At 44.7% G+C, this 24,788-nt stretch overlaps 1 protein-coding gene across 1 annotated transcript; it reads left to right on the top strand.

Moving 5' to 3' along the window:
* On the top strand, positions 1 to 24,788 carry LOC115180353 (patatin-like phospholipase domain-containing protein 2). Its single transcript, XM_029742399.1, has 10 exons — positions 1 to 249; positions 1,064 to 1,277; positions 4,347 to 4,579; positions 4,873 to 4,938; positions 11,545 to 11,754; positions 19,025 to 19,085; positions 19,686 to 19,865; positions 20,998 to 21,130; positions 24,245 to 24,364; positions 24,494 to 24,788. The coding sequence occupies exons 1-10, from the start codon at positions 223 to 225 to the stop codon at positions 24,720 to 24,722; spliced, it is 1,473 nt and encodes a 490-aa protein (XP_029598259.1). The 5' UTR covers positions 1 to 222; the 3' UTR covers positions 24,723 to 24,788.

The following is a 24,788-nucleotide window of genomic DNA, read 5'->3' as shown; positions in this document are numbered from 1 at the left end:
CTCACTGAATTGTTATTATCATAATTAACACCCCCTCTTGACCTGGCCTATTTGAACTGGTCCTTATGTGCCACTTGGGGCATAATCAGGGGAACAACATCACACTGCTACGGCTATGCATATTCATTTCCAACGGAAGCTGTGTTTGCATTGCGTTGCAGAGCGTTTTGTGTGGCGTATACATCGGCTTTATCGAACGCATGCATCAAATTGTATGCGTTAATGGCTTGCCAGAAGTGGTGGCAGAAGGTGAATGCTGAACTTTTGTTGCACACATCCATATGATGCTGCGTGACCATTTTGCGCTTAGCACTGTAGGTGTGATCGAGGCATGCCTTGGAGCTCCTGTATCAAACGTAATATCACTACTTGTTTGATCGAATATGAGTTTCGCAATGATTAGGTTGTTACGAGTATACTGTTATAAATAGGGCACGTAACATCCAAAAAATACTTTATATCGGAGTTGTGCCTGTTGTTCACACGCTTATCTGCCCTCTCATTGACTAGGATGGTGCGACCTGATCTTTCCTCCTCGGGTGTCCAACCTGAAAACACGCGAACCAAATTCAGGAGGCACCTGAAGCGCGGATAGCTTGACTGCGTTTTGCGAGTCTCGGCTCTCTTGACCGCAGTGGACGTTATAGGCAACTCAAATCGGTTAATAAGGTTCGAGGTGTCATAGTAATAGCAGGCAGGTTAAACAAATATACAGATTACGATATAATAGATATTAGTCGAATGCATCTCTCTCATTTATTTCCAATGCAGAGTGTGGGGCGTGGCTCCACCTAAAATAAGACTGCCTCCTTATGCAGGTTGGCCAGACCTGCCCTGTTCTAGAACCGGGTAGTTCAGCGCTCCGGCGATTCTCAATAGATGACTCTCCGTCTCTTCATACATTGCACAAGAGGAGTAGACTGGCTAGTGTACGCTAATTTGAGCCGTCCTCTATTCCAATATCTTTCGGAGCTGTTGACATTCAACCAACACTGAAGGGAACTTGTCAAAAAAGTTAACATTTTGGGGTGATCATAACGAGCGCATTTACCCAAACGTCTAGGTCCTCGCCAAGGACTGTCCACCCGGGATGTTCGACCTAACGAAGGAATGGAATCTGTCGTTTGCCGGCTGCGGGTTCCTGGGGATCTATCACATCGGAGTGGCCAGCTGCCTGTCAGAACAAGCGCCCTACCTCATCAAAGGAGCCACCAAGATCTACGGGGCTTCAGCTGGTTCCCTCTCCGCCTCGATGCTCGCCAGCCAGGCATCCATAGGTAGGCTACAGTACCCTACACCGGCCGTTGATATCACCGGTCCCTGTCATCAGCTGATTGCCTGGATGGAGACTTTTACGCACAAGGAGGTCCTCTCTCTCATGTGTTTAGGGCAACTTCAAATTAGCAGTCAAATTAACTTTCAAGAATTATAACTTGTGGTCTTGAGACATGGGGTGAAATTACTTTAACAATGCTGGAAACTTTGCTCCTATGTAATAGATAGGTTGAATTTATTATTTTAAAATAGGCTACATTTTTCTCATGTTATAAACTGCAAATGATGTATAATTTGAGCCAAAATACATGCCTGTGTATAAATATGGTAGCCTTCCACTCATTGATCATGTCACACCATTGATAAATATCATCTGAGTCAGTTATAGGACTATTGACCTATTGGTCCTCTGGATCAGAGGCCTTCCAATGGTACTGATGGATCTCGCTGACTAGGGGCACACACGCAATCACGATTAAGAGCAAATATAACCTTGCATCGCATAGAACTGGCTTAGAGAGTAGTTCTTAGCTGAGTGTCTGTGCGATACCAGGCCTTTTTCCCTCTCTTCATTTTGAACCTTATAACCTTATAGTGAAGAGACGAAGGAGTAGCCTGCAAGGTTTATTGGAATCAGTCCATACCTGTCCCAGTTGTATCATGTTTAAATGAGAGAGAGCGCGTCCAAAATGTAAAATTGTGTACAATCTTTCTGCAGCAATTTTATGGAGAAAAATTACATTCTTTGATGTAGACATGACTTTTTTCATGCGTTCATGAATGTTTGTGTTTAGACCTGGTGGCCAAAAAACCTCTCCAAATACATTTACGATTTTAGACCTATTCACAAAATATCTTACAGATATCTTCCAGGCCCTTTCTCACTCTCTCTCATCATGTTACACGCTGACAGGCACAGACCGTAAAAGCCTCAAGCTCACTCAACTACACCTCCCCTTCTCCAGCCTCGACCAGATAAGGATGTGGCTCCACTGAGCTGACCAATCAGCAGTGAGGAGACTTGACAGGCAATGCACTATTGTGACCCCATCAACACCAACTATTATATCACCGACAAGTACATCACCCCATCTAGTGGAGAGGTGTCAATTGCACAGGTCATGACAGTTCAGCTGTATTGAACATGTAGCTGTACCCAACACAGGCCCACAGCCCATTTGAACTGTTTCAGCTTTACTCAATGTCGATGTTATACAGGCACTACAAATACAGAGCAAACAACAGGCAAGGGAAAGACAGGTAGCCTGAGTTCATGTCACAGTACAGGGGATGTACAGATACCTATAGATGTTTTTATGTGCATGCAAAGGGGAGCTCTGGTCACGTACTCAGCTGCTGTGAGTAGTAGTACTTAGTTTTGTGTAATCCGTGGAGAGGTTGTATCATAGAGATTCCTGTAAGGTGAAATACAATTATGTAAATGTATAGTATTTTGTCTTGGATTTTAAGTGTCTTATATCGGCTGAAAGCTTAAATTCTTGTTAATATAACTGCGCTGTCCAATTTACAGTAGCTATAACTGTGAAAAATGCCATGCTATTGTTTGAGGAGAGCTCCTAACAACAAAACACTTTTTTCAAGGCGATATGTTTGATAAATTCACCTCTGAAGGTGAAATGTGTACTTACATTCTGAAATCTTGCTCGGATTTATCATCCAAAGGGTCTGAGAGAACATGAAGTGTCGTTTTGTTAAATAAAATCCTTTTTCATATCCTAAAAAGGTCCATATAACATGCACGATTGATTTTGTATTTCCACTCGTTCAATTTGCAAAGAAAGAAATCTGTGAAAATCTCACCCGAAACATTGTTTTAACCACCAGTCAAATCGCATTCATATGTATTCCTCAGAGATCCTAGAACATAACGAGACTTCATTATATCATTAGGGGTGTAGTATATCCTATAGGACACCATATTTGGTCAGAGAGCGAAGCCTTCATGGCACGCAGATGACGCGGGCGGTCTTCATTTGAACGACGCTTATTTTGTCAAATAAGCACCAATCGGGGTCAAACAAAGCTAGCTAGATAACCAATGAGCTAGGCTTTACTGGAGTATCTGTATCTGTCGTTAAATGTAGCTACTAACCTTGTACGACAGCATGCCTTTCATTTAGGACAAAAATTATAAGAATATTCAGAGTTATGAAGTTATGAAAACTGGTTGTTTTGCAAATATTGAACTTATAATATGGCTACTAATACTGGAAAAGCTAAATCAAAGTCCAAGTATATAGATTTGACGATATTCTTGCAGAAAAATATAATATGAATGCAAATGTGTATATGAATACGTCATAAGCTATGACATTTTTTTTATTACAGGAAATTAGCTTCACAGCTGCAAAATATTCTCTCTGCCCCATGCACCAAATACAACAGGTGTAGACTTTACTGTGAAGGGCTTAAGTAAGAACATTTGCACACAAAAAAAGGAAATAGGAACACAATAAAATATACGAGGCTATATAAAAGGAGTACTGGTACCGAGTCAATGTGCAGGGGTACGAGGTGATTTAGGTCAAATGTACAAGTAGGTTGGGGTAAAAGTGACTAGGCAAACAGAATAGATAATAAACAGATAATAAATCGAGTAGCAGCAGCGTGTGAAAGTGTGTGTGTGTGTGTGTGTGATTGTTGCTGTAGTATGTGTGAGTGTGTGGGTGAGTCCAGTGAGTGTGCATAGAGCCAGTGCAAAACAAGTCTGTCACTGCAGATAGTCTGGGTAGCCATTTGATGAACTATTAGACTACCTCAGTATTTTCTAATCACCAATAGATTTTCTTTACTAGAACACTGTGTATAACAGTCTTGAGATCCATTCCATCTAAGTGTAGATAGTATGAACACACATAACTAGCTAAGTACAGGTGCAGAGCAGTAAATAAGTTAAACCAGTGGAGAAATGTTTTGTTGTGAGCTACAGATCACTGTTTAGTTCCCTTGAGAATCAATCTTCCTTTGAATAAAAAACATTATCCAATTCCTCCCAATGGAAGGCCCAAACACAACTAACATACTGTCTCTCCGTCTCTCCCCTCCTCTAGCTAAGTGCTGTGAGGATGTGATCGAGACTGTCAAGGAGGCCCGGAAGCGTAACCTGGGTCCCCTCCACCCCTCCTTTAACCCGCTCAAGATCATCAGGTCGGGCCTGGAGCGCGACCTGCCCGCCAACGCGCACACACTCGCCTCCGGGAGGCTGTGTGTGTCACTCACTCGCGTGTCTGATGGACAAAACGTCATCGTGTCTGAGTTCAAGTCCAAAGAGGAGCTCATCCAGGTGAGTGTCCCCACTCAACCCACCTGGGCTGCTATTCACAAAACATATCCGAGTAGGAGTCCTGATCTAGGATCAGTTTGGCCACTTAAATCATAATGGATTGGAGTTGGGACCTGATCCTAGATCAGTACTCGTACTATAAAACGCATTGTGAAAATGGACCCTGAACACCCATGAGCACATGCATGTTTGTCTTCTCAGCTCCTGGTCTTGCCATTGACTGTTTACATGAGATGTATGTAGTGTAAACTGGGTTGGACGGTGTAACATCTCTCTCTCTGATGTGTCTACAGGCACTGCTGTGTAGCTGTTTCATCCCCATATACTGTGGTCTGATCCCCCCATCCTTCCAAGGAGTGGTAAGTGCCCAAGGCCCTAATGCCTCAACTGCTTTCTTACGTTTCCTTGAACACTGTTTCCTTGTTTTCTAAGAAAAAGCAGCAGATGTTTGACTGGGTTTATTATGGTCTCATCTCTAATGCCTTTATTGCTCAGGTCATAGTCATAAGGAGGCTGTAGGTTCAAGTGTAGCACAATGTTATGTTTTTCTGTTTGTGTGTATGTCTGTCTGTCAGTCAATCTGTGCATACACTCTGGTACTTGTTCATTTGTCAGTCTACCTTACCCTAGTAGCTACTCAGCCCGTGAACCATTTTCCTTGGTAGGTCATAACCAAAAGTATGTGGACACCTGCTCGTCATTGGCTTTCATTTGGAGTTGCCCACCCCTTTGCTGCTATAACAGCCTCCACTCTTCTAGGAAGGCTTTCAGCTAGATGTTGGAACATTGCTGAGGGGACTTGCTTCCATTCAGCCACAAGCATTAGTAAAATCAAATAACATTTATTTTTTATTTTTTAAATAACATTATATTAGTCACATGCGCTTAATACAACAGTGAAATGCTTACTTACGAGATCCTAACCAACAATGCAGTTTCAAAAAAATACAGATACAAATAAGAGAGAGAAGTAACAAGTAATTAAAGAGCAGCAGTAAAATAACAATGGCGAGACTATATACAGGGGGTACCGGTACAGAGTCAATGTGCGGGGGCACCGGTTAGTTGAGGTAGTATGTACATGTAGGTAGAGTTATTAAAGTGACTATGCATAGATGACAACAGAGAGTAGCAGTGGTATAATGGGGGGGCACTGCAAATAGTCTGGGTAGCCATTTGACTAGATGTTCTGGAGTCTTATGGCTTGGGGGTAGAAGCTGTTTAGAAGCCTCTTGGACCTAGACTTGGTGCTCCGGCAGCGCTTGCTGTGGAGTCTTTGACAATTTTTAGGGCCTTCCTCTGACACTACCTTGTAAAGAGGTCCTGGATTGCAGGAAGCTTGGCCCCAGTGATGTACTGGGCCGTTCGCACTACCCTCTGTGGTGCCTTGCGGTCGGAGGCCGAGCAGTTGCAATACCAGGCAGTGATGCAACCAGTCAGGATGCTCTTGATGGTGCAGCTGTAAAACCTTTTGAGGATCTGAGGACACATGCCAAATCTTTTCAGTCTCCTGATGGGGAATAGGTGTTGTCATGCCCTCTTCACGACTGTCTTGGTGTGCTTGGACCATGTTAGTTTGTTGGTGATGTGGACACCAAGGAACTTGAACCTCTCAACCTGCTCCACTACAGCCCGTTGATGAGAATGGGGGCGTGCTCGGTCCTCTTTTTCCTGTAGTCCACAATCATCTCCTTTGTCTTGATCACGTTGAGAGAGAGGTTGATGTCCTTGCACCACACGGCCAGGTCTTTGACCTCCCTTTAAGCCTTCTCATTGTTGTCGGTGATCAGGCCTACCACTGTTGTGTCATCGGCAAATTTAATGATGGTGTTGGAGTCGTGCCTGGCCATGCAGTCATGAGTGAACAGAGAGTACAGGAGGGGACTGAGCACGCACCCCTGTGGGGCCCCTGTGTTGAGGATCAGCGTGATGGATGTGTTGTTAACTACCCTTACCACCTGGGGGCGACCCTTCAGGAAGTCCAGGATTCAGTTGCAGAGGGAGGTGTTTAGTCCCAGGGTCCTTAGCTTATTGATGAGCTTTGAGGGCACTATGGTGTTGAACGCTGAGCTGTAGTCAATGAATAGCATTCTCACATACAGTTGAAGTCAGAAGTTAACATACACTTAGGTTGGAGTCATTTAAAACTAGTTTCTCAACCACTCCATAAATTTCTTGTTAACAAACTATAGTTTTGGCAAGTCGGTTAGAACATCTACTTTGTGCATGACACATGTCACGGCTGTCTGAAGAATGGAACCAAAGCACAGCGTGTGTATCGTTCCACATTTTATTATACCTGTGAAACTATGCAAGACATACAAATAAACTAATGAACAAAACAACAAACCGTGACGAAGAGGTGCAACATACACTTACTCAAAATAATCTCCCACAAACCCAGGTGGGAAAAACAACCACTTAAATATGATCCCCAATTAGAGAGAATGATGACCATCCCCCCCCAAAAAACATAGAAATACAACAACTAGAATCCCACATAGAAATACATAAACTAGACAAAAAACCCAACATAAAAAATAAACTAGAACCAACATAGACATAAATAAACTAGACAAAACCCTCTGTCTCGCCCTGACCTACTCTACCATAGAAAAATAAAAGCTTTCTATGGTCAGGACGTGACAACACAAGTCATTTTTCCAACAATTGTTTACAGACATATTATTTCACTTATAATTCACTGTATCACAATTCCAGTGGGTCAGAAGTTTACCGTGTTACTAAGTTGACTGTGCCTTTAAACAGCTTGGAAAATTCCAGAAAATGATGTCATGGCTTTAGAAGCTTCTGATAGGCTAATTGACATAATTTGAGTCAGTTGGAGGTGTACCTGTGGATGTATTTCAAGGCCTACCTTCAAACTTAGTGCCTCTTTGCTTGACATCGTGGGAAAATCAAAAGAAACCAGCCAAGACCTCAGCACTTCACAAAATATATGGCATCATGAGGCCGGAAAATTATGTGGATATATTGAAGCAACATCTCAAGACCTCAGTCAGGAAATTAAAACTTGGTCGCAAATGGGTCTTCCAAATGGACAATGACCCCAAGCCTACTTCCAAAGTTGTGGCAAAATGGCTTAAGGACAACAAAGTCAAGGTATTGGAGTGGCCATCACAAAGCCCTGACCTCAGTCCTATAGAAAATTTGTGGGCAGAACTGAAAAAGCGTGTGCGAGCAAGGAGGCCTACAAACCTGACTCAGTTACACCAGCTCAGTCAGGAGGAATTGGCCAAAATTCACCCAACTTATTGTGGGAAGCTTGTGAAAGGCTACCCAAAACCTTTGACCCAAGTTAAACAATTTGAAGGCAATGCTACCAAATACTAATTGAGTGTATGTAAACTTCTGACCCACTGGGAATGTGATGAAGAAATAAAAGCTGAAATAAATAATTTTCTCTATTATTATTTTGACATTTCACATTCTTAAAATAAAGTGGTGATCCTAACTGACCTAAAACAGGGAATATTTACTTGGATTAAATGTCAGGAATTGTGAAAAACTGAGTTTAAATGTATTTGGCTAAGGTGTATGTAAACTTCTGACCTCAACTGTATGTATGTATGTATGTATGTATGTATGTATTGTATGTATGTATGTATGTATGTATGTTATTTTACTGCTCTAGGGAGGTAATTATTGTTTGGATAACCTTATTCACTAATATGTATTGATTTTTCCCATACCTTTTTCCCCCCACTCTTCATGTGATGCCCAGTGCAGAGAACACCGGAAGAAGAATGATCATTTAATTACCATAGTGAATTATTGTAATGTTTGTTTATGTGTCACTTAATCCCATAAGGGATGGTTGCCAATTGGCCATTTGACATAGAAATAACATTTCATTCATTCATTCATTCATACAGTTGACCGGTCAGCTCTAGCAGGGTAGAAATTTGACGAACTGACTTGTTGGAAAGGTGGTAACCTATGGTGGTGCCATATTGGAAGGCACTGAGCTCTTCAGTAAGGCCATTCTAATTCAAATGTTTGTCTATGGAGATTGCATGGTTGTGTGCTCACTTGTCAGCAACAGGTGTAGCTGAAATAGCCAAATCCACAAATTTTAATGTTTGTCCACATACTTTTGTATATGTAGTGTACTTCCAGACTGGCTTCTGGTTCAGCAGATTTGGACCAGGAAGTCCAGGGTGGCTCCATTCTAAACTTGAGTCACTATGACATAGGAGCACAGTCCTCCAAAACATCAATTACCATATAACAATGACCTATTTAAGTATTCTCTTTCTCTCTCTCGTACCATTCTGACTCAGGGGAAGAACTGGCTCAGAGCCAAGTCTACATTGTGACTGAACACATTAACACATAGACCTGTCTAATATGTTGACCACACCACCCGCCTTGCAAAATAAATGTACACATGCATGTTATTCAATCATTTCATCTAAACTGCTTGTGACGCATCAATGAGCGTCTGCGTAGTCAGGTTGGCTGCCAACCGCCATGTAAAGTCCACAGAAGAAGACTGAAAGAGGAGAGATTACTAGAAACTAACTAGGTTTTCCCTTTTTAATGGTGGGAGTAGAGAGGACACGATTATGTGTGACTCAAAATGGGTAAAAATTCTACAAAGATCCAGAAAAAAGGACCTATGTGCATTTCAGGTCAACTAACAACCCAATGTTTTTGCCACTCTTACTGCCAAATTAAGTCTTAATCTGGCTTTGGAACTGGCACTGATATCCTTTTTTCCCTTAGATGTCCTAAGCGTTTTACACAAGAAAAATGTTAATTAATGCACAAATCTGTACTTGAAATGGAGCTGCATCGTGCAATTACATAAGACTGGCAAAATTGATTAATTCTCCAAATAGTACTGTCGGTCTGTTTGGTCATGATTTGGCAGTGTGGAGAAGCTGGCTTAGGGGAAATCTTGTACTGACACGCCATGCCTAATATGCCCACAAGGAAAATGTTTCCTTGAATATGTCGTATCGTATACATTTGATTTCAGTGATAACCGAGTCGGGTTAAGTGGCACGTTTTTTTTTAGCAGAAGATATTTATACTACATTTTCCAAATACTATTATTTACTTCCTCTCTTCTCAAAATACCTAGGGGTCTCTGTCAGTGCTTAAGTGGCCTATGTGCTATATCTATTTCGGTCTCGGGCACAGGGCTGTTGAAAGAGAGCGACCCGGCTCTACATATTTTACTGGTTTGTGACTCACTGACACCGCGCCCGGTTAGAGGGGAATAAAACAGCCCAGAGTTAACACGCACAGGAACTTTAATCATACACAGGAGAAGATGTACATGTGTATGGTTCTGTAATGGACCGAAATAGAGAGGTAGTAAATATGCTATAGAGGAGATAAAGACACTGTCCTGAATAGATATTTTCAGAGTATGATAGAATGAGATATGGTATAGAACAACAAGGACTGTATCTAATAATGACCTAATAACCATATATTACATAGTAACACCAGATTAATGACTAGCGTGACAATAGCACAGTAAGAATGATGACAAAGACTGTATATTATACAAATAGTATTCTATTGCACAGCAATACACAAGAGCAAGGACTCATCATTGCATACAATATCTGTAGTAACATAATAATAACAGGAATGAGAACTACATGGACTACTGCTACTCTAGCACATACTACAATGACAACAGCGACATCAACTTACTTTGTAGTCATAAATCGTATGCACATATGTTCACCCGCACTCGCAGACTGGAATAACACAGCTTAGTTACGGGCAATATTTACTCCCTTGGAGAGCGTGGGTCAGGCTGGCTAGCCAATCAGGGCCTGGAAAGACTGCATGGCTAGAGCGTGCACAGGGTTGAGACACATGGCTATTGTCCGATTGGCTGAAGCCATGAGCTGGAGGAGATATTGATATCTCAGGTGAGGGGAAGAAAGGGTGAGGATGGGTGAAATTCAGACAGTGCGGCTCCAGAAAGCAAATTAACAAGTGCTTACATAAAACAGTGTGTCATGAGAATTTTCAATCCCATTGATAATAACTAACAATAATTTAAGCTTTGACTAATCCCCGAGGTTTGTAAGACCCTAGGTTTAATAATAATTAGGCAAAGACTCAGCTTCTGCCAAAGGTCCGTAAAGTTTATTCACGAGAACATTCTCAAGTCAAAATACAAAGAACATGTCATTTTATAACTCACTCACTCCCTCCTACTTACGCACATACCTACACACAAACAGTAGATAGCCTACGCACATACATACACACGAACAGTAGGTGGGATGTATCCTTCCCCATAGTTCTCACCACTGTTTATCACTACCAAGCTGGCAGTTCCATTCCCCCGAGATTAGAGGGACCTTGATGGGACTCCCTTTCCTGCCGTAAGTTTCTCAGAGTTCTAGTCAGGTCATACAGTTTAATTGTTCTCGGTATTTTCTTAGTCACACACACATTTCTACTTGTCTCGACCAAACCTTATTAGACTGAAGTTTATCCTTCTAATTCATTATACATGTTACAGAATCTAATAATTACTAATAGTTACGTTTGTCTAATTATTCATTATATATATGTTACATAATGTCATAATTACGTTTCAGGGTGGAATTGTTTAGTCATTACCTTTAAACATATAAATTCCCTTATCACAGTGCTATAGCGCCCTTGGCATGGGGATGCTGTAACAGCTATATTGTTCTGTCTTGCCCCCTAGAGAAGATTTGTCTGGCATTCATTCTAAGTTGATAGCCTTTATACAGTAGAAGAGATGTAGAACAGTCATATCTGTCAGCACTGAGACATCTTGACCACAATATGCCTGGGGTCTTGTTCTGTGGAGAGGCTGTGGTCCTGATGTAAGTAAATAGTCAAACAGGCTTGTTTATAGTTGTGCATGGGTCCAAAAACACCCAGTAGTCTCACTTTCACTGTCCTACCTCCCTGTGTCCCCCCTCTTCTCTCTGTAGCGTTACGTGGATGGGGGAATCAGTGACAACCTTCCACAGTCAGAGCTGAAGAACACCATCAGCATCTCTCCGTTCTCGGGCGAAAGCGACATCTGTCCACGGGACACCTCCTTCAACTTCCACGAGCTTCGTCTCACCAACACCTCCATCCGGTTGAACCTGAGCAACATGTACCGCCTCAGCAAGGCCCTGTTCCCCCCAGAACCCAAGGTACACACTTAGCACCTTTTTTTCTATCTAGAACCTAGAAGGGTTCTTCGGCTGTCCACATAGGACTCTTTGAAGAACCCTTTTTAGTTCCAAGTAGAACCCTTTTGGGTTCCATGTAGAACCCTTTCCACAGAGGGTTCGACCTGGAACCAAAAAGGGTTCTCCTAAGAACCACTCTTTCTAAGAGTGGTGGACGCCGCTATGACTGCTTACCAATGCGTTATTTATGAGTTATGAAGGTCACAACTCCGGAATGGCCTAGTACTGGCTATGTAAAGGCGCAGTGCGCGCGCCGGACACAACGTGTTAACGCTGCTCTGGAGAAGAGAACAGCGGAGGGTGGAAGGGAAAGAGGTCAGTGGCTTGACTACTATAAGTCATGGCAATGACCTTAGGAATGAACGCAGCGTTAGGACGTATCATAACCTTAGAGTAGTCAGGGGCAAACTGAGTGCATAAAGGATAAACCGAGAGCGCATGTAGGTCGCTACCGCCTTGCCCTTGTCGAGAAATTCCTTTAGGAAGGAGCGAACGACAGGGATGGAACACTGAAAGAACACCAACTCTCGTCTCTAACACAACCTCTCGAATACCCTCCACTTCAGGTCGTAATGACCTCTTTGTAGAAGGGGCTGTGGCGCTCTGAATTGTGGCAACCACGTTCGGAGGCAAGCCCGTCGAGTCTAAGTTGGACCTCTCACGGGCCAGGCCCAGAGATCCATCAGCTCGGGATGAGGGTGGAATATTTCACCCTGTTCTTGGGATAGCAGATCCCTGTGCTGTGGGAGGCCGCCTTGCCCTTGTCCTTCCCCCACAACAGTAAATCTGCACTTCAGTTTAGTCTACCTGGCAGGTGTTGTTCCGAGAGACAACACATGGTCGCTGCTCCATAGCAAGAGCTCTCTCGCCAGAGAGTGAAGTTGATGGGAGAATGTTCCTCCTTGGCGGTTGATATATGCCACTAGACGTATTGGCCGACCTGACCAGGACATGTTGGCCCTGTAAGAATGGACGGAAGTGCCTGAGGGCTAGTAACACAGTGTAGAGCTCGAAAACGTTGATATGGGCTGTACTCAGAGTCTGACCATACGCCGTTCACCGTATGCCCTTTGTGGACGTGATGTTGCTGGGCAAAACACAGAGGCAGTGGCGAAAAGCCGTCGCTGTCTCCACGGTGAGGGCTGCTCAACAGGATACAGTCCAGAGACAATCCCTAAAATATTTTCTGCTGGGTCGGTAAGAGTAAGCTTTTGGCACGATTTATCCTGAAGCCTAGAGTGAGCAGGTGCGACAACAGCAGGGCTGTGTGCTCCACAGCCTCTGCCCGAGTGTCCGCGCAGATCAACCAGTCAGCTCAACCAGTCATTCGAAATCTATAGACTTTCAGATGCTTGTTGAGGTGCTGTAAATCCAGGATCCCCTTTTTTTTGGGGGGGGGGGGCAAGAAATAACGTCTGAATAAGCCCAGGTGAGCTTCCTCCCTCAGCACCACGCATATGGCTCCCTTGGCCAACAGAGACTATCTCATCTCTAAGGACTCGGGCAGCTTCCCCCTGTGGACATGAAACGCGGGGGGACTCCTGCAAATTGTAGTCTGTACCCCTGGTCTACGGTGCGTGGGACCCAAGGGGAGACTGCACACACATGCCACTGCTCTCTGTCAGAAGTAAGAGAACCCGCCTGTCCCCTGGGGGGGACGGGGTTCTCTCTCCGCAAGTTGATTGTTTTGCATGGGAACATTCTGAACCATCACCCTCAAACCATGGGCCTGGATGTGATGGGAACTCTTTATTTGAGAACTATACTTGGAGAAGGGTAGTGTTGACCCGCCCCGACGAGGGCTTATGGGTCTTGAGGGGGGCTCCTGTGCTACACCTATACCATGTGTAAACGAGCTTGTGTAACCTGACGCAGGACTCCCGAGGAGACTCTAGTCGTTAAGGTCGGAGGAACTCTTCCGGATCTTTGAGTGCTAGGTGTGCCGCTTCTTCCCCTTCCCTCCAGATGAAGCTGAGGGTGTCGCCGCTGCTCGTCGCTTGGAGTGACGCCTGTGCCCTGAGGCACTGCGTTGCTGGTGAGCTCGTTGCTGGTGAGCAGACTGTCTGTCCTTAGGTCGTAAATGCAGGAGAAGCCTGCTGAGGCTTCTTAGGGATCCTCCAGTTCTGGGAGGGAAGGCTCATGTTGACGACCTGGACAAACGTGGGCTTCTGGGGTTTCAGGGCTTGTTTCTGTGGTAACAGGGAGCCCAGTGCCTCAGTCAAATTTTTCTTAGACTCGAACCTGGCCTGTATCTCCTATAAGGCTGGTCCAAACAGTCTGGTGGGATCAATCTGTCCATTGAGAATCTTTCCCTTTTCCCTCTGACACCCTTGCGTTGTTCAGTCAGAGGGCTCTCTGGCCGGCGGTCGCGTGCGTGGTACACTTGAGTGTGCTGGTGGTATGGTCGGCATGGTGACTTGGCTCCATTAGCTTCTCCCGGTCAACGGTACCACCGTTCGCCAGGGAGTTGCATAGCTCCTTAACCTGCACTGCCATGTAGACGGAGATGAGGGCAGCTGCGTTCACAGAGCGTCCCTCATGAACTGCAGATCTGTAGATCCTCTCATAGACGGATGCTGTGATGTGGTAATTGAATGAGCTTGGGGGCAGAGGAAGAGGACCTCAAGCCTTCGGGTCGAGGTGCTCAGCCAGGGAAGGCTCCACTGGAGACGACTCCATGCCGTGCATATCCAAGTGGGGGTAGCCAGTCACAGGAGAAGGTGACTTGTGACTCTGCTCAGGAAGACTCTGACAATGCCAGACAGTCTGGGAAGGCTGGTACATGCTGTCGGACGGATTGTAGAATTACTTTGAGAGGAGATTCCATCCATCCTAGTCTTCTTGGAAGGTGGGGGAGGCGTGGGATACACAATATCAAGTTTGGTGGCAGCGTGTCTGATTGCTTCGAAGAAGAGGAGAGCAGTTATTCAAATCAAATCAAATTTATTTATATAGCCCTTTGTATATCAGCTGAAATCTCAAAGTGCTGTACAGAAACCCAGCCTAAAACCCCAAACAGCAAGCAATGCATGTGAAAGAAGCACGGTGGCTGGGAAAAACTCCCTAGGAAAAACTCCTGAGAAAGGCCAAAAACCTAGGAAGAAACCTAGAGGAACCAGGCTATGAGGGGTGGCCAGTCCTCTTCTGGCTGTGCCGGGTGGATATTATAACAGAACATGGTCAAGATGTTAAAATGTTCGTAAATGACCAGCATGGTCAAATAATAATAATCATAGTAATTGTCGAGGGTGCAACAAGCACGTCCGGTGAACAGGTCAGGGTTCCGTAGCCGCAGGCAGAACAGTTGAAACTGGAGCAGCAGCATGGCCAGGTGGACTGGGGACAGCAAGGAGTCATCATGCCAGGTAGTCCTGAGGCATGGTCCTAGGGCTCAGGTCCTCCGAGAGAAAGAAAGAAAGAGAGAAAGAGAGAATTAGAGAGAGCATATTTACATTCACACAGGACACCGGATAAGACAAGAGAATACTCCAGATGTAACAGACTGACCCTAGCCCCCCGACACATAAACTACTGCAGCATAAATACTGGAGGCTGAGACAGGAGGGATCAGAAGACACTGGCCCCATCCGATGATACCCCCGGACAGGGCCAAACAGGCAGGATATAACCCCACCCACTTTGCCAAAGCACAGCCCCCACACCACTAGAGGGATATCTACAACCACCAACTTACCGTCCGAAGACAAGGCCGAGTATAGCCCACAAAGATCTCCGCCACGGCACAACCCAAGGGGGGGGGCGCCAACCCAGACAGGAAGACCACGTCAGTGGCTCAACCTACTCAAGTGACGCACCCCTCCCATGGACGGCATGGAAGAACACCAGTAAGTCAGTGACTCAGCCCCTGTAAAAGGGTTAGAGGCAGAGAATCCCAGTGGGAAGAGGGGAACTGACAAGGCAGAGACAGCAAGGGCGGTTCGTTGCTCCAGCCTTTCCGTTCACCTTCACACTCCTGGGCCAGACTATACTTAATCATAGGACCTACTGAAGAGATAAGTCTTCAGTAAAGACTTAAAGGTTGAGACTGAGTCTGCGTCTCTCACATGGGTAGGCAGACCATTCCATAAAAATGGAGCTCTATAGGAGAAAGCCCTACCTCCAGCCGTTTGCTTAGAAATTCTTTTGTCGGTCCGGTCGAAACAAGATGGCCGGTAAGCATGTCGACAAATCGTCAGGGAAGGGGGAGAAAAAGCAGCGCTTGCGCTGCTTTTTCTGGGAAAGGTGGGGGTTCTCCAAATTATTGACTCCTTCCCTAGCTCTTCAGGTGGCTGAGTAGCACAAACTGAGCAGAGGGGAAAAATTCTTCAGGGGCATAATCCATCTCCTGGTCAGAGAGGGTGCTGTCTGATGCGTCATCCTCACTTCCGGATTCGTCGGAATTAAGGTCCACCCCCTGGGAAAGGTGGGGGTTCTCCAAATCAGCCTGAAGAGCAGACAGAGGGAATGCCTGAGTAGCTTCTACCTCCTTTGGGACTTCAATGTCAATTGAGTCATCCTCAAGCAAGGACGAGGCCTGACAATACTTTCCATGTACTTTGCTGTACTTCCAAGGACACCGGAACACAGCTGAGCTCAATGCACATAACTAGCGGGGGTCGACAAGAGCCTCCATAGTGTGTTCAACACTGAGGCAAGTAGTACAGGGCGAATGAGAATCCATCCTGGGCATGTAATGCCCGCAGTTGCCAGGGCAAGCTTTGCTAGGCTTGCGCTGCTTTTTCTCCCCCTTCCCTGACGATTTGTCGACATGCTTACCGGCCATCTTGTTTCGACCGGACCGACAAAAGCAAATGGAATTATCGGGGAGCTAGCTAGCCACTCCACACGCTGATTTTACGGCGTGAAGTCGGAAGACACACAGCATAACGTGAGTTTGAGCCAGGTAAGCAGAAACAAAAAGCTTTATTTACCAGGGTGGTGGGAAATGAATGCAGTCTTTATACTTTCTGTGTAGTGAAAGTACAGCCAAAAGTGATGCTATCTAATTAGCTGTCTATCTTCACCTGAGTGATGATAGCCAGCTAGCCGAGCCGTCGTGTGAGATTCCAAGTACCGACTCGGTGTGTAAATCAAGTAACTCGAAGTAAAACGCACGGTTGGGTTATCTTTCACAGGGGAATGTAAAAGGAATGGTTCTTCAATGGTGGGGTAACACACTGAAGAAACAGCGCTGCTCGTGTTAACCAAACAAACCTGAATTGAGGTTTAGCCCAGAGGCTGCTAGCTAAAACTTCTGAAGAAATCTGCTTAATGGGCTAGAAACCAGATAGTAACCAAATAGACTTGTGAATAACCGAAGAATGAGGAAACCAGAGCAGTGCAGGGTGTTATATAATCACGCAGGGGTGTACACCCACATAGCTCTGATTGGCCTGTAGGCTTGATTGAATAAGGATTCAACCAAATAAGGGTATGTTCCATAGTGAGATGTTGAACCGAGTCGACTGAAAGAGAACCTTATTTAGGTACCCTTGAAATAGTAGTATTCCATGGTTCTAAAAATTATATTTACATTTCTATAGGAGAGTCTAGTGTTCGGGGGAGGGCCTTGTATGCATCGCAGAAGTTAGAGTAGCAATGGTCCAGTGTATTGCCCGCGTGGGTGCTGCAATCAATATGCTGATAGAATCCAGGTAGCCTTTTTCTCAAAGTTGCTTTGTTAAAATCCTGGATGTTATACTAATTTCAAGCCTTAGCAGTCATTCTGATCTCTATCCCAATGATTAGTGCTTTAGTGTATTACATATTATGTTGCTGTGCTGTCCAGCGGTTCTGAATTTTGCGATGCACCCGACTGTCCACGTTTTTCTGTGCATTTGAAAAGTTTTGGTGTGTGTACTAGGCTATTTGATATAATTTATATATGTTACCAAACTTTGGTTTCGCAAATAAATATGTTGAAATGGAACCAAATATCAATAACATGATTGCTAATAGAAATAGTTAACAAATGACATGACGAATGTGATCATGCCCTGTATTTTGTGTGGCTTTATACAGTTGAAGTCATAAGTTTACATGCACCTTAGCCAAATACATTTAAACTCAGTTTTTCACAATTCCTGACATTTAATCCTAGTAAAAATTCCCAGTCTTAGGTCAATTAGGATCACCACTTTATTTTAAGAATGTGAAATGTCAGAATAATAGTAGATAGAATGATTTATTTCAGCTTTTATTTCTTTCATCACATTCCCAGTGGGTCAGAAGTTTACATACACTCAGTTAGTATTTGGTAGCATTGCCTTCAAATTGTTTAACTTGGGTCAAATGTTTCGGGTAGCCTTCCACAAGCTTCCCACAATAAGTTGGGTGAATGTTGGCCCATTCCTCCTGGTGTAACTGAGTCAGGTTTGTAGGCCTCACTTTTTCAGTTCTGCCCACAAATTTTCTATAGGATTGAGGTCAGGGCTTTGCGATGGCCATTCCAATACCTTGACTTTGTTGTCCTTAAGCCATTTTGCCACAACTTTGGAAGTATGCTTGGGGTCATTGTCCATATGGAAGACCCATTTGAAACCAAGCTTTAACTTCCTGACTGGTGTCTTGAGATGTTGTTTCAATATATCCACAGAATTTTCCTGCCTCATGATGCCATCTATTTTGTGAAGTGCACCAGTCCCTCCTGCAGCAAAGCACCCCCACAACATGATGCTGCCACCCCCGTGCTTCATGGTTGGGATGATGTTCTTCGGCTTGCAAGCCTCCCCCTTTTTCCTCCAAACATAACGATGGTCATTATGGCCAAACAGTTCTATTTTTGTTTCATCAGACCAGAGGACATTTCTCCAAAAAGTATGATCTTTGTCCCCATGTGCAGTTGCAAACCGTAGTCTGGCTTTTTAATGGCGGTTTTGGAGCAGTGGCTTCTTCCTTGCTGAGCGGCCTTTTAGGTTATGTCGATACAGGACTCATTTTACTGTGGATATATGACTTGTGTCATGCACAAAGTAGATGTCCTAACCGACTTGCCAAAACTATAGTTTGTTAACAAGACATTTGTGGAGTGGTTGAAAAACAAGTTTTAATGACTCCAACCTAAGTGCATGTAAACGTCCGACTTCAACTGTATCGGTTGTTATATGATTGACAAAATCTCTGCCTTATGGGTATCTTCTCTCGCTTATATATGAGCAGTATATTTATTCAATTTACCTCTTGCATATGATCCCTACCTCAATAGGTATGATCTATGTGTTTTCTCTGACAGGTCATGGCAGAGATATGTCAGAGTGGCTACAAGGACGCCCTTCGCTTTCTTGAGGAGAACCGTGAGTATTACTATGTTGCCTTTGACAGTAATAGTGGGCTGTGCTAAGAGCATAAGCTAATGTGGCATACATGCAGTGAGCATCAATGATGTCAATTGTACAGGGTTCAACATGAAGTATGGAGTAAACCAACGCTTATTTATGGTGTAATATTTGTATAGACGGGTTGGCTGACAAGGTCACGAAAATGTGCGCGCATCGATGGTGGCGGAAGCCGTGCTTTGTTATGATTCTGAACAGTCAGATAGCTAGCAACAATGACAAGAAGCTGCCGTGTGGGGACTTGTAGGTGGCTAGTTTTATCTTGATTACCATGTCTTCTTTTGAGGTGTTTTGACTGATTTCATGTCAATGCTAATATGGCTAGCTAGCTAACCAACAACTTTAACAATGTATTTGAGAAACAACAAATGCTCATTGTGCAATTGTATCTATGGTTTCAATAAACATTGAGACAAAATATAGTTTACATGTTGTCAACAATCTTAGCCAACCCAGTCTGTTTTGCCCCATAGTTGCCACGTGTCGGTTTTGTTGCTAAACAAACAACTCGTCTATGCTGTATTACAAAGATGATGAATGTATTGTTTATGATGTCAGATCTGCTGAAGCTGGAGTGTCCGACTGCCGGCCCCAACCTATCAGAAGCCGCCTGCTGCAAGCCCATCGCCATGGAAACAACTAAGAACTGGATGTTCTGGCGGCTCCGCCTCCTGAGGAAGCAACACTGGTGGTTGGATGAGCAGATTGTTGACAACCTGCCAACCCAAATCAAAAAAGGTAGCTAGGTCAACCTACACCAGGGATGGGCAACTGGCACCCCGCAGCCTTTTGTAAGCCTACGTATCAATTTCCACTTTTTTAAATGTGTGTGTATATATATTATGATATTTTTTTACTCTTACTCTTGCGAGTTCGTATAGTAGAATACACTAGGTGCAATTTTGTAAGTTGCTTGTGCGTCAGCAGTTTCTCTTGATATGTCAGTCACTAACCAGGTTTCCATCAACCATTTGATGCGGATTAATTACCTGACGCATTAAAAAAAAGTCACCACCAGGCTGATGGAAACATGAAATGCCAGTACAATTTTATAAATGCAGACATGGTATGCACAAACTCATCACGACCAGCCTTTTATCCGCAAAAAGTCAGTTTGATGGAAACACATCTCTGCTGGGAAAATTCGCATATTGTTTTATGCAGATTTTATAATATTCACATGAAAATCTGTCGCAAATTTGATGGAAACTTAGCTACTGTCAGTCACTCAATTAGCCCATGTCAGCATTTTTTGGGGGGGATTGATAAATTCTAGTTTAGCCAGCTATCTAAACTTACAGTAATCATGATCATGGTTGAATTACAGATCGGGGAGCCCCCATTTATTTTGTTAGTCACTCAGATATCATATTAAAAATTGCTAAATCTTCTCTCCGCCCCATGGCAAAATGTGTAGAATTGTAGCAGACTTGGTTTAAAACTACAACATTTTCTCTACGCCCCATGGCAGAATGTGTAGAATTGCAGGAACTTAACTCTTAAACTGCAATTTTTCCATCTGCTGTCAAGAGGGGGGCTGCCCCCCCCAACAAGTTTTCACTTAGGGCCACCAGAGGCTAGGGCCGGCTCTGACTGCATATGTGGGTATGGATGTGTTTATGCAGACCTGTGAGCCACTGCGGCCCATCATGATGAGTTCCACTCCCATCAAAGTTGCCCATCCCTGACCTACTGTAGACTTTCCGATCTTTTCTGCTCAAAGCTGTTATAAGCTGTTGTTATTTAGTTATAACATTGTGTTGTTATCATGCTATTGTCAGTGACGTGTGGTTGTTGTCTGTATCTGAAAGTCATCTGAGGCTGTGCCCGTGTCAGCGAAGTGTGACATATTGTGTCTCTATGACTGTAGTGTTCTGTGAGGCGTGCCAGCAGAAGCCGGGTCTGTATGCTCAAGTGTCAGAGATGCTGCCGGTCAGAGTGGCCTCCTACATGCTCCTGCCCTGCACACTACCTGTGGTATCAGCCTACTCTGTGGGCAAGAGGTAAGTCTACATCCTATACCACTACTAGTGCTACCTACCACAAACTAACAAGCCCTCAATGAACTCTATGCAGTCACAGTAGCTCAAACAGCAACCAATGACAACAGTAATGCTAACAAATCAGCTCAAAAAAGCCCCAAAATATTCTTTAGCATAACTAGCCTTTAGCATACAGCAGCCTCATTAGCCCACCACAGCAACCAAATATCTACCCTCCGTTCTGTTGGCGAACGTGCAATCACTGGAAAATAAACTGAATGAGCTCTGTTCGAGACTATCCTATCAACGTGATCTGAAGAACTGTAATATCCTATATTTATCAGTTGTGGCCAAACAAGGACATGGTAAATATAAATGTATCTGGACAGAACGGTGGCGTCTGAGAAGCTCAGGGGAGGGTGTGTGTGTGTCTCTTTGTTAACAACAGCTGGTGTGCGATCTCTAATATTAAGAAAGTCTCTAGGTTCTGCTTGCCTGAGTTGGAATACCTCATGATAAGCTGTAGACCATACTATTTACCGATGCGACACGAAGACCACACTCAATGAGCTGTATAGGGCTATAAGCAAACGAGAAAATACTCCTAGTGGCCGGTGACTTTAATGCAGGAAAACTGAAATCTGTTTTACCTCATTTCTACCAGCATGTCACCTATGCAACTAGAGGCCAAAAAACTCTAGAACACCTTTACTCCACAGACGCATACAAAGTTCTCCCTCGACCTCCATTTGGAAATTCTGACCATAACTCTATCCTCCTGATTCCTGCTTACAAGCAAAAACTCAAACAAGAAGTACCAGTGACGGGCAAAATATGGAAGTGGTCTGATGAAGCGGACAGCACTGTTTCGCTAGCACAGACTGGAATATGTTCCAGGATTCATCCGATGGCATTGAGGAGTTTACCACATCAGTCACCAGCTTCAATAATAAGTGCATCGATGACGTCGTCCCCACATTGACCGTACATACATATTTATTGGACTATAGGCAACATCCGCACTGGCCTAAAGGCTAGAACTGCCGCTTTCAAGGAGCAGGACACTAATGTGGATGCTTATAAGAAATCCCGATACTCCCTCCGATGAACCATCAAGCAGGAAAAGCGTCAATACAGGACCAAAATCGAATCTTATTACTCTGGCTCTGACGCTCGTCGCATGTGGCAGGGCTTGCTAACAGTCATGGATTACAAAGGGAAACCCATCCGCAAGCTGTCCAGTGACGCGAGCCTACCAGACGAGATAAATACCTTCTATGCTCACTTTGAGGCTAGCAACACTGAACCATGCATGAGAGTACCTTCTGTTCCAGTTGAATGTGAGATCACGCTCTCCGTTGCCGATGTGAGTAAGACCTATAAACAGGTTAACATTCACAAGGCCAGACGCATTACCAGGACGCGTACTCAGAGCATGCGCTGACCAGCTGGCAAGTGTCTTCACTGACATTTTAAACCTCTCCCTGATCCAATCTGTAATGCCTATATGTTTCAAGCAGACCACCATAGTCCCTGTGCCAAAGGACGCCAAGGTAACCTGTCTAAATGACTATCGCAGCACTTAAATCTGTAGCCATAAAATGCTTTAAAAGTCATGGCTTACATAAACACAATCATCCCAGACACCCTAGACACGCTCCAATTCACATAGCGCCCCAAAAGATCCACAGATTACGCAATCTCTATTACAATCCACACTGCCCTTTCCCACCAGGACAAAAGGAACACCTACGTGAGAATGCTTTTCATTGACTACAGTTCAGCGTTCAACACCATAGTGCCCTCCAAGCTCATCACTAAACTAAGGACCCTGGGATTGAACACCTCCCTCTGCAACTGGATCCTGGACTTCCTGCCGGGCCATTCCAGGTGGTGAGGTTAGCCAACAACACATCCGCCACGCTGGCCCTCAACACGGGGGCCCCTGAGGGATGCGTGCTTAGTCCCCTAGTATACTCTCTGTTCACACACGACTGGCAGCTCATGACTCCAACACCATCATTGAGTTTGCAGACGATACGACGGTGGTAGCAGACCTGATCACCGATGACAATGAGATAGCCTATAGGGAGGAGGTCAGAGTGTGGTGCCAGGACAACAACCTCTCCCTCAACGTCAGCAAGACAAAACAGCTGATTGTGGACAACAGGAAGGGGAGGGCTGAGCATGCCCCCATCCACATCAACGGGGCTGTAATGGAGCTTGTCGAGAGCTTCAAGTTCCTCGGCGTCCACATCACTAAGGAATGATCATGGTCCACATCACACCAACAGTCTTGAAGAGGACATGATGCATCTTCCCCCTCAGGAGGCTGAAAAGATTCCTCAAAAAATTCTAAAGCTGCACCTTTGAGAGCATCTTGACTGGTTGCATCACCGCTTGGTATGGCAGCTGCTTGACATCCGACCACAAGGTATTACAGAGGGTAATGCTTACGGCCCAGTACATCACTGGGGCCGAGCTCCCTGCCATCCAGGACCTCTACACCAGGCCACCCAAGACAGCCACCCAAGACGTTGACCGTTCTCTTTGCTCCCGCATGGCAAGCGGTACCGATGCACTAAGTCTGGAACCAACAGGGCCCTGAAGAGCTTCTACCCCTAAGCTATAAGACTGTTAAATAGTTAAATAATTAACCAATAGCTACCTGGAATATCTGCATTGACCCTTTTCGTACTAATCTCTTTTGACTAATCACATACGTTGCTGTTACCGTTTAATCTATCCCGTTGTCTAGTCATTTTATCCCTACCTATATGTACATATCTACCTCAATTACCTTGTACCCCCTGCACATCAACTCGGTACTGGTACCCTGTGTATATAGCCAAGTTATCGTTACGCATTGTGTATTTATTCCTTGTGTTATTATTTTTATTATTGTCTTTTTTATCTCTGCATTGTTGGAAGCATGTGACAAATACAATTTAATAGATTGAGGTTTCTTACTAGACCCAATAAATTTCAACGTCCTGCACAGGGCCGCCACCTAGTGGACATTGTAACAAAATAGGCAAGTCAATCCACCACAGGAATTGTTGAGGACTGCCCCTCCCCCCACTTGGTGGCACATCACAGTACATTGACTCTTCTTGTCCCTCTCCTGTACTCCAGGTTTGTGGAGTGGATCCCAGAGGTGCCTGCAGATATGCGTTGGCTAGCTGGGGTGGCTGGGGATGTGGCTGGGAGCGTGTACAGACAGACCTGGAGAGGAGCACCAGCAGACATAACCAGGTGAGAGACATGGAGTTACTACTACTGGGTTATATTATGGATGGATGGATGGAGTCTACTTGTAGATTTGGATGCCTGTCATACAGTATGAATAAAGTCTAATGGCCTTGTGTGTTTTTCTTTTTGCAGTGATGGTTCCCTGAGGAATTGCATGAGCCTGCCCCTACCCCTGGACAGTGACGGACACAGGGAGAGAGACTGTCACCTCTCCGGGTTCGCTCTCTCTGCTCTCAACTTCCAAAGCCAATGCTGGAACATCCCCACCGCCCCCTCTTCCCACCGCCTCACCAGCTCCCACACGCCCAGCCCCTCCCCACGACAGATCTGCTTCAGTGTTCATTTTGGCACTCTTTTTTAGATTCATTCTAGTCTGGCATTTTGACTAAAATATCATTAAATCTTAGTCACATTTTTGTGATTTGAA

Source organism: Salmo trutta, chromosome 40, assembly GCF_901001165.1.
Source record: "Salmo trutta chromosome 40, fSalTru1.1, whole genome shotgun sequence".
NCBI lineage: Eukaryota > Metazoa > Chordata > Actinopteri > Salmoniformes > Salmonidae > Salmo > Salmo trutta.
The sequence above is the reverse complement of the archived record's forward strand: the minus strand, read 5'-3'. Positions and strand labels throughout refer to the sequence as shown.